The sequence below is a fragment of the Gymnogyps californianus genome, chromosome 1 (genome assembly GCF_018139145.2).
Source record: "Gymnogyps californianus isolate 813 chromosome 1, ASM1813914v2, whole genome shotgun sequence".
NCBI lineage: Eukaryota > Metazoa > Chordata > Aves > Accipitriformes > Cathartidae > Gymnogyps > Gymnogyps californianus.
The window spans coordinates 175,038,053-175,050,826 of record NC_059471.1 but is presented as its reverse complement, the minus strand read 5'-3'; the positions used below and the strand labels follow the sequence as shown (position 1 = coordinate 175,050,826).

At 38.3% G+C, this 12,774-nt stretch overlaps 1 protein-coding gene across 1 annotated transcript in view; it reads left to right on the top strand.

The window, feature by feature from the left end:
- Positions 1 to 12,774, top strand: part of SYT1 (synaptotagmin 1) — a 375,273-nt gene that overhangs the window by 279,439 nt on the left and 83,060 nt on the right. The window contains exons 6-7 of the mRNA XM_050892070.1: positions 6,703 to 6,825; positions 10,067 to 10,234. Of these exons, the coding sequence (XP_050748027.1) occupies positions 6,703 to 6,825; positions 10,067 to 10,234 (291 nt within the window). The remainder of the gene's footprint in view (positions 1 to 6,702; positions 6,826 to 10,066; positions 10,235 to 12,774) is intronic.

The window sequence follows — 12,774 nt, the reverse complement described above, 5'->3', positions numbered from 1 at the left end:
GAAGATACAGATCCTACTCATTTTCTTTCATGTCTTGTTTTCAATACTGAAGGTCTTGCCACTGGAAGCTTCCATTGTCAAGGACGTTTTTTTCTTGCATTCTCTTGATTAACAGACCAAATTTTGAATTCTTTATTCAAGACCAGAGTCTGCAGGTTCCTAATGAGTGGTGTCTAGGAAGTATGCAATTATTCCCTAAATTAAGTGATTTGAATCACACTCTCGAGACATTTACCTGTATCCACTGATTATATGGAGAGCTAAACTCTTACACTAAGTGCCTCAAGTTAGTGGGTATGAATAACCTATAACAGGAACAGCAGTTCATATCAATAAGGTATACATTTCAAACGCCATTGAGAATATTTAATTGTTTACTTTTTAAGTAAAGGCATTTATTCTTTACAAAATTATTAATAATAAATATGAATAGCAAAATAACCTTCAAGCATGAGAATATCAGATACTTGATGAAGTCCTGTTTAGAGGATGGTCAGAGGATGATCTTATCTATTTTTAAGCAACTGAGCCAAAAGAACAGGTCTTTGCCAACTTTTTCTCCGTAGATCAATGTGGCACCCAATAAATCATGTCTGGCTATATTTAGGTTAATTTTCACTGTTAAATAGATGTAGTCCTAATTATATAGTATGACAAATTCTTCAAACAGAAATAAATGTAGTACTTGGAGTGGTCCTCCGATGTTGAGGAGCCAGCTTTGTCCCAAAGCATACTTCCATCTGGCCCACTGCCATTCATTTGGGGAGGATGAAGAACAATTGATTGAGCAGCATGCACTGGCCAAGCAGCCTAAAGCTGCCTCCTACTCACAGCCTGCTGCTTAGCGCAACCAAGCGCTGCCATATGGGAAGTGGGGGCAGAGCGCACTAGCATACTTGCAAGAGTGCTTACTTCTTTTAGTTCATGCACATGGGCCCTACGTTCAAAGCAGAGCCCTGACCCACAGGGTGAACTTCCAAAATAGGCCCCCAGGCTGAGATCAGCTGCATCTTTTTTCAGTAAATAAACACTGGCTACAAGAAAAACAGGTTGATTTGGGGGCTTAACAGCTCCAACTTGAATGTATGTGTTCATATTTTACATTGAACACCTCCAGCATTTGCTGTATTCTTCTGTTACACCAGAATAAGTTGGTATTTTAGTACCCTAACAATTCAGCGAGCTCTTAAGCTGAACATGATGACCTCACGTCATAGAGCTCCTAAAGAAAGAAAGCCTTTTGAATAACCCAACAGACCATTTAAAACCTGGATAACAAGCAAGGAAGTAATGTCAAGGCACCGGATGCTGAACACAGCAGGGTCTTGCTCATTCTGTGCATCGCTGTGGCCCACTGCTGGTATGTGAGGCCAACACTCTTACAGCAGTAATGGCAAAGTAGATTTCACAATGACCAAAGCCTGGCTCAGCCACTGGAAACCCATGCGCAACATGCTCTTTAAATTAATTCATGGAGAGAAAGCAGATGCTGAATGAATGAAATGTTGCCTTTCCTTCTGAGGGACTCTGATAGAGAATGTGTTACAATTGCAGGCTTTTCTGCTTTGTGATAGGGAATCAGCCAGGAATTTTTAAAGGCTTTTGTTTTCCCCTGGGATAAAAATTGGCCAGGTCAGAATTATGGTGTTCTTGAATGTGAAAGAAATTGATAAGAGGTGCACCACCATTAGTGGAAATGCAGCCATTCCTAGGTGTGAAGGAAAAATTGCCTTTCTGATAAATTCATTGTTGGACACGGCACAGAACATTCTCGCTACAAAATCACATTGTTTTCTTCCATTCAGCTCAGCAGGCATTGCACAAGCCTGAGGACTGGGCATCATTCATACGTTAAAAAAATATCCCCTTCACCATGCGAACAAAAGGAGTGATTGATGGGGCAGGTGGAGATGGAACTCGGGATGGCAGCATGCACTCTGCAGCAAATAAACTTACAGGCTGCAGTCAGCGTTATGTTTTCCTTCCTAATGTCTCTCCTTCTTGCTTACTGGTAACTTGTTTCCTTAAAAGTGAGGCCACAGGCCTCCCCATGAATGGAAGGAACCCTAAAAAAACTCTGTTAATGCAAGTGTTTCTTTACATACAACAGTGAAAGACACTTTGCTTGCAGTCTTAAATAGCCTGTGACATGAACTAGGCATTAACAATGAGACATCAAGATAACTGAGACGGGAATCAAAGTGCAAAATACACCTTCATGCATCTTTGCATCCTCCTGGTGACTCAGACATGATTGTGGCCTTTGCGTCACTGTACAGGAGGCAAGGAAGTACACTTGCTCCCCCAGCAGCTTTGCTACCCGAGTCTCCTATCAGTTTGCTTTCCTGGAGCTTCTGCACATGTGGAATCTGGAGGCAACCAGCAGACCAACTGTGCTAAATCCCTTGCAGACCCTCTCGATTTCTACACGTAGTTTTGGGAGGGATTAACTGAAAGAGTACATAAAGCTGTTTAAATCCCCAGAATCTCTCTTGTGGTTTGTGATGGATGGTAGTGGGATAAATCCAGTGACAGGGTGCAGGGCTTTTGGTGGAACTGAGCTGGAAGCAATGGATATTCACAGTATCAGGAGGCAGCGTCACTGGAGAGAGGCTTTTGTCAGCTAGGGGAGTGAGAGGGGGAGGAAGCCCAGGAAATGTAAAAACCCACTGCAAGTTGTGGTCTTTGCAGAACTGCAATTACAAGCAGTTTTGGGTTTTCTTTCCTTTTTTAATGCAAAAGATGCAACTACAAAAAAATTGAAAATTAAGCATTTTCTTTAACAGCCCAGAAAAGGAGACTGTGAAACCACTCTTAATTATGTTATGGAAATGAAGAAACAACCAGCAGATTGAACTGTGGATCCCAGATTGCTGTAATTTAGCCCTGTTTGTTGTAGGAACCACTACAGAGTAGATGAGCTTGAAAATGATTAACTAAACATGGCACAGAAAAGAAAATCCTAATGCCATATGTAGATTTTTGTCTGCACCCTTAGTTCGAACTAGTTACAGAGCTTATTCAAATATGGATTAAATGAGAGGTTGCTAAAAAATTCATTTTGTCTTCTAGGTCTAAGAAAACATATATTGTATATTGTGTGGCTCTGTTAAGGTCCCTGGCACAAAGTAACTTTTCTCACTTGCTGTTTTCATTAGATGTGGATATATCACCTTGTAATGGTTGTACTGAATTAACACTTTTTTTGTACATTCCTACACCTGCTTACATATAAGCCTACGTTTTTCAGATACTTATACACATGTAAGAGGATATAGACGTTTCATTGTTGTGTGTTTCTGCATATGTTATGCAGAAATGAAGAAACCACTTGAGTGAAATTCAGAGTCATCCCAAATTAGAAAAGATAAATCTGGTCTCCAGCACAATGTAATAATGCATTTCTATGTTGTGTATTTCACAGAAAAAAGCATTTAAAATGTCATGGAATGAAAAGAAATATTAGGAAAGGAAAGGCTTATATTCCTCTGCATGTAAATCCAGGCTTTCTGATTACAGTTGTGTCAATTGGAGAGGCTTGAGGAAAAGCTGGCTTATAATTAAAAATATTTTATTGTTTCTAAAACCAATAAAATACAGCTGCTTATTTTAATTGATTGTAGCAATACAACAGTAAGATCCAATATAGTGTGATACAGTGTGCTATAAATTGAGGGTTGCAGTACTATTCCATTAAATATTGATCTTTCAGAGAATCTCAATACAAAATGAAAATCCCTACAGGGTATTTCAAGTACTTTGAAGCAATCCAATTCCTCTTCCTCTTTGGAACTCAGCAGCTGCACCAAACATGAGAAACTTCTGTGCTTGCTTTGACTCAGCTTCTTCTTGAAGCATTGGCCTCTAGGTTGAAAGCAAATTCCTCTCTTGACGGTAAAAACTATTATGTACAGACTGCTGTAGAGATAATAATTTGTCATTTCTTCCCTCCCCCCACGCCACGACCTTGGCCATATCCGAACACCATGTCATTCTTAGTGTTTCTTAGTGCTTCAGTGTTTCTGAGTCAAGGTCAAGAAGAATCATATAGCTCCTCAGCTCATGTGAGTGACGTGCAATGTTTTCCATCTCCCCTGAGCAATAGCTTTCACCTTCCAATAGTCCTCTCATAACCTGTAGAGAAGAATTTCCCAACCCTGCAATTTTTTTCTGCCTGCACTTCAAAACTCCCATGCAAGAGGGACGTTAGCTTCCCATTATGTTTTCCATAGTCATAGTAAGAACTTTTTCACATCGAGTTACTCATAGCTCTGGCATCTCCTGGATTGATCAGCTATGCAGAAGAGTATATAATTTTCCTAGAGAGAGTATGGATATGTAACTATTGCCTTGATGCAATAGTTACAAATTCCTCATACCTAGAAATCAGCATATAAGGTTCTTTTTGCATTCTCCCTTTTATCCCTGAGGAATGGCTGTAGGATATTTCCTCTCAAACAAAATCCAGGTCAAAAGTAGATGGAACAGCAGAAAGTCCAGTACTTATCCCAGAAACGGTGATATACTGGAGCTGTTTATCACTCTTCTATCATGGAGTCCTCTATTAGGGCAATACTGGGATGATTCAGAGCAGTGGGCCTTGGAGTTAACACCCTACTCTGAGTTATTGCTTCCTCTTGTCTCCAGGCTCAGATAAATGTGGTTGCTTCAGCTGGATTGAGTCACATCTTTTTTTTTTTCATGATCACAAAACCTCAAGCTTATTTTTATTACCAATGAAAGCAAGGTGTTTGGCATAATCACATCACCCCATATCCTGAAAGTCCCACGTATGGTCCTGCAGGGGCTGTGCCTCTTGCCATAGAGCCTGTCAGTTTTGAAGCGTCACGCTTGTTGTTGTACTAACAAAAATGTTGTGCTACAGCCAGGGAGCTGACTAGCAGCTCAGCGATTAAAATGTCTCAAAATAATTTTCATTTCAGGCAGTTCATCCCTTCCAAATAGAAATGGTTTAGTTCAAAAAGTGTTACTCTTCCAACGTCACAGGTGATTCTCATCCACTACCGACCTTTCCCACCGATCTCATCCAGGTACACTGTAATTTATGTTCCTAGTAATGAGTCCATCATTCACTAACATTCAGATATTTAACTCAAACCCAGCTCCTCAGTTTGCATAAATCAATGTTGTTGCATTGATTTCAGTTGAGCTATGCCAGCTCAATTTCTAGCTTATTTCAAAAAGTAGAGAAATAATTGCTTAATAGTGTACAGTTTTGACTCTGACCTTTTGAATTTAGATCTGGCTTCTGAAAAATAACATTTTCTACTTCAGAGATCAATCTTTCTTCTTACCACACCCACGCAACTGTTGCGTGGCTCCCACTGCGTTCATGGCTGAGTGAGAATGTTAATGATTTCACGTTCATTCTTTCACCAGCCACCATCAGCCGTGGATATAGCTGCTTTCCAGCCTTGCTATCTCTTCAGATGGAGAGCTCCAGCTGCAACCTATTGTTTATAAATGCTGTAGGTTTCTTCAGACCACCTCACATTGTGAAAAGAGAAAGAACATAACAAATCTTATTCTTGCACTTAATAGTCTGTGCAAGCAGAAGCTCCATATAGAATGAACTTTCATCCAGATAGGGCTCTTACAGATAAGCATACTGTTTACTATAACGTGCAAATAACGATTCTGGACGAATGCTCGGTATTGATTCCTTGTTTTTCACACCCTTAACTTTATTTTCACATTTTCCACAATTTTTCACTATTTATATCATCACTTTTGCCCATTTTTCAGTTCTTACTCAGGTAAGAATCTGCTGGAATAAGATCTACATAGTTAGTTATGGTTCATATGGTTTAATAATTGTATGAATTCCCTTTTCCACAGTGCAAATACTTCTGCTTTCTGGTACAGCAAAAAAAATGATTACATCATTTAGTATTTTAATTATGTATAAAATCTCAGATAACTGCTGTGTCCTTTAAAAATAGCAGGGTTTATGCAGTAGACAAAGCTGTAAGCAGTTCTGTATTTCTTTATTTTTGTGTTTCTTTCTAAGCAAACTAAAATCAACTTGCAATCAATTTGGTTCAGCCAAGCTTTATACCAAGAATGAATAAAAAGGAAATTGGTCTCGGGAGGGAGGGAAAAGGAGAAACATGCATTTGCTAATGGCATGGTGAAAACTTTGCTTCCATATTCATTCTAAATAAACATGAAAAATGTTTGGCATACGATTGTAGGAAGAACTCATCCACAGCACATGCTCTTTATCATAGCAATCCTACAGAAACGTGTTGCCAATTGCAAACAATTCACAGCATGCACAACCAGGTTTGACATTGCCAAGATATTCTTAAGTTGAATGAATGTGTGACTTTGCTTATTTAATAGCATGTTTGCCTCCTTGTGCCTCTTTAAGAGCCAGTGTGAGCCCAGAAGAATTTTTTTATATCGAGTTGATATTTTGTTTCTACTTTCAGGTTTTATAACAATCGTTGCTTGTAATAGTCCAAGAAGCTTTCTTCCTACTTCCATTGCTTGCTTGCTGATTTTTAACATCTTCTTGAGCAACCTAAATAGTATAAATATATATGTAAACTGCATATTTGGATTTCTGCTGTCATGCTTGCTTTTAATGGCTTTAAAATAGATTTGAGGACAGTGTCTATTTTAAACTCATTCTTAAGAGTTTGCCTTGTTTATGAATATTACATTCCTTCTTTCTAGGCTCTTAAGGATGATGATGCTGAGACTGGGCTGACCGATGGGGAAGAGAAAGAAGAACCCAAAGAAGTGGAGAAACTAGGGAAAATCCAGTATTCTTTGGATTATGACTTCCAGAACAATCAGGTTTGAAACAACCAACCTGTAACATTTCATTTTTGTGTCTGCAAGGGGAGAATGAAGTAATACATTTAGTTACAGTAGATATTTCTGAAATCCTTACTGCTTGCACGGAGTAAAGGGAGAAAGCAAGACTGAAGATTCGTGACAGAGGTACCACTAAATTGGTATTCAATGTACTCGGAGTTTATATTACACCTTTAATCAAAATTGAAGACACAGTTTTATCTAATGGTTATTAATAACTTATATTGAGGAGTCACCAATCAATGTCAACCCACACTATATTATGGAGTCTGCATGCAGACAGTAAAAGATAGCTTCAGCCTTCAGGTATTTAAAATGTAAGCAAACAAAAGATGGGAGGAAAAAGAGAGGGACATAAAAGTAAGTTGATTCATTGTGGGTCTTTTTGCAAGTTGTTAAGATTGCCAGGAGCAGCTTTCTCTCACATCAAGTGTGCACTTTGCCTTATTAACTAGCTGCATCAGGTTCTGTTGCTCTCCATGAAAGTACACCTACTAGCCAAGAAAATTTTAATTTGGAACAAAAGTTCAAATAAAAAGGTCTGTCCCCCAAAAAACAGGAAAGTTGGACAAGCAGAATCTCTCCAGTCAAGGACTGATACTCCTTCAGCACCCTACTCTGAAGCTGGTAAGACCAAACTTTGGCAGTAGGAATAGACACCGTAATGTGATGTAGACCTAGAATCAACCTACTTAACAGGTCTGGCCACATCCTGAACTAGCTCATGTTAATTCCCCTCCCTGGCCTCTTGCTGTGGTTGGGATCACTTTTGTCAATTATACCAATTCACAGCCTCACATTAAAACTCACTGTGCTTAACTTTGGACCAAAGTACACCAACATATCTGACTTCTTCACTTCTACTGCATGTCTTTCAGTGAACTTGAGAGTACATATCCTGCATTTCATTTTTTGACAACTTCAGTCAAAACCACATCATTCTTCTCTATTTGGGGAAAGAAATTACTACTGAACTTAAATCCTTGTTAATTCCTATTCTTCATCTGAACTGACTTGCCCATATACTTGTGATTTATTTCCACATTCAGATTATTTATTTGATGATGTTCATGGAATGCAGTACACTTACTTGTTGCAAGACAAAGAAAATAAGAGAAATTGAGAAAAATTTCCATGTCAGCAGCAGGGTATTTACACATAGCTATGACCTGGCATAATACATAGTATTTCCCTGTCTTCTCAACTGTCATCTGACTACCAGTGCTTGTTTTTCAATGCAAGAGCCAAAAAGAATTCTGAAGCCTTTCAAGAACCTGCGGTTAAAGGAGCTTTTCCTCGACTCCCAGAGCAAATTCCTTGGCTGTGTGATGAGTCACACTGATCCCCCTTGAAATCAGTATGAAATCAGTATGAAGTGTTAGACCCTTCAGAAGCAGAAGATCTAAAGTGGGGGAAAGGAAAAGCTGCAAATGTGTTCTGACAAATGGATTTCAGTTTCCTTAGAATATGAAAACAAACTTTCTGTGTGAATTTTATTAAAGGAAATGTTGATTTTGTGAACTATATTTTACAAAGGGAAATAGGATGCGAGAGCAACAGATCTGTAAAAGTATAGTATTTAATTAAGGTAATAAATTATTTGAGTTATGGATTCCTGTTTTCTTTTGCTGCTCTAAACTATGTTGCAGCTTGGAATTTGTCAAGAGGATAGATTATATAAAAGAGTAGAAGAGGGGATTCAGTTAGGTTAGTATAGCATGGTGGCATGAAACTACAGACCAAAAATCTGGCTAATATATTGCACAGGCTTAAGAATGGAGACAAGATGACCAGCCTATTCTCCAGAGCATGATGCCTCAGTTTTAGAGAGAGAAATTTTAAAAGGGAATTGAATTGCTTTTCCACTCTGTTAACTAAAAGACATAGACTTGTTTTTCACTCTTTGATGTGAAAGACTTGATGTAGATCCTGAGCCTATCCATGTATTTATGAACTGTTATGCATCTAGAATAAGAATGAGACAGAAAAGGAGAAGTGCTTCTTACAGCTAAAGGAAAATGTTTCATGGAGCTTAAGAGTCCTATAGGTGGGAAAGCATGCAGGCCATACTGTGAATTTAAAACTGGTAAAAATAAGTCCAACTTTGAGGAATCTCTCAGAAGCCAGAAGCTTCTTTCCTAGACTGACTATGTTGTTCTATATTCCAGTTGTTAGAGCTTCTGTTTCCCATTTTAAACAATTCATCCATGAGAGAAGCAAATATATTGTGACTGAAGCACTGATTTAGAAGAAAATATTCTCAGATTTCATTCCCGGTTCTTAATATCTTGTCTCCAGATTGACCTTAAAGAGTCACTTGAATGTTTCCCTTAGTTCTGTGTCTATGAAACAAGATTAAAAGTATTTTCTTTCTCTCGACTCCATTATGCTGATAAGGCCTAATACAGGCTGGGGTGTCTAGATGACATAACATAACATAACATAACATGACATAACACAACATAACATAACATAAGCCTTCATTTATAACACTTAAAAAATGGCCAAGGCGTTTACAAGTTTCAAATGTGCTTCAGTCTTATTTTTAAAAGTGTATAAGAGATTTAAGAAACTAATTTTTCTGTTTTTCAATGAGATTATGAATTGTTATTAGGATTTAGTTACCAAAGGTTAGTTTTCATGGGGTATTTTTTGAAAATGCTGTTCTTAGTTTACTACCTAAACCCATTTGTATACATAGCAAGAGAAGTTAAATATAAGGAAGACTGCAAGATCCATTTGTTTTCAATAAAGCTCTGCCTGAGGATTTGCATTGATATATCACCTTTTTGTGTTTGGTTGGGGGGAAGGTTACATGTTGGGGATTTAGAATACAAATTTTGTAGTCAAAATTAGACATTCTTGATTGTTTAATAATGTGATTTCTATTCATGGTGCCAAGCACAGAAAAATAATGCACAAGAGGAGAGAGCAATTGAAAGTTATTTGATTGCAGTCTTTAAAAAGATGAAGTCTGTATTTATCTGTAATCAGCTGCCCTTTGAAAACCTCTTTTCTGCTTAAAAGCAGCCTTTGTACAGTCTGCATCTGCCATAATTGGTTTTCTAAAGTCTATAGTGTTGCTTCATTTGCCTTCCTTGAAGTGGGGGGGATAGTTTTTCATAGACCAGAAATAGAGTCTGCATGTGTATTTCTCTGTTACAGTTTTTTTATAAATATCTATTTGAAATTTCATTCTGCTGTTTTTCTCTCTTTTCAGCTTCTGGTTGGGATTATTCAAGCAGCTGAGCTGCCTGCATTAGATATGGGTGGTACATCTGATCCCTATGTGAAAGTTTTCCTGCTGCCTGATAAGAAGAAGAAATATGAGACAAAAGTCCACAGAAAGACCCTTAACCCGGTTTTCAATGAGCAATTTACATTCAAGGTATTTTTTTAATAATTATTGAAACTTTTTTATTTAACCACTGTGTATCTCGTGCTTGGCTACAAAGTTAGACATCTTAGTTAATTGGTAACTGCAGCATAGTGATTTTTCATGTTGTAGAAACCTGTGATATTCAATCTTATGATGAAAATGGTATAACATAGGGTCAGACCTCAGTAGGTGTAAAAGGCACGGTTTCATTTTAGGCACGTCAGTTATCCCAATGTATGACAATCTGATCCATATTATATGGCTGGATAAAACTTACAAGAAAGTCAGAAAACAGTGACACTTTGACAAATGTCAGGTAAATTTCACTAGACCAGCATTTTCTTTAAATATCTTTGTAGTCTGATTTATGAATTTCAGTATACCTTTTCTTTTCCCCTCAAAAATACATTAAAACTCAAGGAAAGTAAATGGGTGAAGGACAATATGGCAGATTAATCTTGCTAGACTTTGCCACAGCAATTCTTTGCCATGCTGCTTTACATATGAAAAGAAATCATGTCTCAGGTTTAATAACATATGACTTAAATAAATGTGGCTAAGCCTTACGTTGCAATATTTAAGTCGTTCCAATAGTATCTATCAATAGTGTTTTTCTAAAACTATAGCCGTACCTAAACTCCAGTTAAATACAATAAAGAAATACTATACAGCATGTTTCATAGGGGTTCTCCTAATATACATTCCTCTGCTGTTACTTTAGGCCTTTCTCTCTATGCCCAATCGTATAACGACAGCTACAGATTGAAAACAGGAACAGTGAAAGACTCAGGCTATGTAATCATTCAATGAGAAAGATATCCCTGGAGGACAGAACTACTACTGCATATATAAGCTTATTTTTTCCCTTGAAGATGTTCATAAAAATAATCTTTTGTGGGGAGTTATTTTTTTCTTGAGCTTTCCTAAGAGAGTATTTAAAAGAAAACAGAGTTATAAATTACAGATTCCCGTGCAGCTCACAAAAGAAAAGAAGGAACCAATAATGCTGTCATCCAAGATAAAGGCACAAATTATAAATCAGATCATCCACTCCTGGGCTATAATGTCCACTTATTTTAAGTCACATCTTTAATATTCAAATTTTATGCTCCAGAAGAAAGTTTGCTTTCCACGCAAGACCTGACAGAGTGTTTAGGTGCATCCCAATATGGTTACTGATCATCCCCTGGATACTGTCGTCTGTACTCAAGAGAAAACCAACGTGGCATGCCAAGTCCTATCATTGTTCTGGGGACTACAGTGAAAAAGACAAGCGACCATTTAACTAGTGCTGCAACTGTAATAAATAACTTCTGTGGGAACTACTGACAGTATATCATTTACTTGGGCAGAGCCTTACTTCTGTGACCCACTTCAGGGTGGTGCACAGCTTCTGTTGGCATCCTTGCCATCTCTCTCTTTGGCAGAGCTGTCCACCAGGCAGCCCGGGCCCATTTTGTTACCTTCTCCCAGGGCACAGCTGTGAGCTGCCTGCCTTCCTCCCAAAGAAGGGCTAATGGGGATGAGATGGGTTATGTTTCTGCTGTATTGCATCTCAAGCCCTGGACCTCATTCCTTCTCTTCTTTGAGTCGTTCCCTGTCCCCTTTTCATTTCTGTTTCCTGGACATCCATGGTGCTGTTCCAGGGTGCAGGTGTCTGTCAGGCTCCAGCTGTCTGGATTGTATACCCGCACTGCGCTGCCAAAAGGAAACTGAGAAATCCTAGCTGGACTTCACCAGTCTGGCAAAGGGAGGTGTTCCTCCTCAGGCCCAAAGTGGGAAGAGGGTTCATGTCTAGAGGAGTGACATGTCTGTGCCAGAAAAACACTCCCATACGTGTCCTACCAAGGTCTCACCTGCATTAAGTCAAGAGGCTGAGTGTCTCTGAGCAGAGCAGCAAGCAGGGAGAGGGAGCAATCCTTCACAAGAGCTGAGGACATCCTTGGTAGTTCTGAACAAAGCTGGAGGCTGAGGCTACTTCAGAGGTAATGAATGGAGGAAGCACAGCTACTAGATCTTCTTTAAAAAGGAAGGTAGCTAAAATAAGCTTTACTGAGATCAAGTTAATGATAAAAAAAAGTAAATAATGATAAATGTAGTCTTTTCATGCATTCCAAATGACCGGGATCCATTAAGTGGTATTGTAAACTGATGGAGAAAGAAACTTTAGAACATTCTCTTCTCCTGTTTTTGAGGCTGCCTAAAAATGAAAGTGAAATTATTTAGAATTTTGCCTTCCACATACATTTGCCTTCTATAGCTTTTTAGAAGCTACAAATAATTTAGAGAATCAAAATAGATTTTGCTATAGTATTTACTACAATACACAACCCTGTACCCACTGAAACTATTGTACTCAGTAATGGAAGCTGGAGCTGGCTCTCAACTTGGAAAGCTTCTTTTAAACATTAAATAACATGTTACAAAAAAGGAAAACTACTCATGTTATTAGTAAGAATTTTAAAAAGCAAGCTGAAGCCAAACGGTAACAAAAGACAACAGTCCTAGGGTTTAAACAGACCGGAACATACAGAGGTTAACAAGGCCAA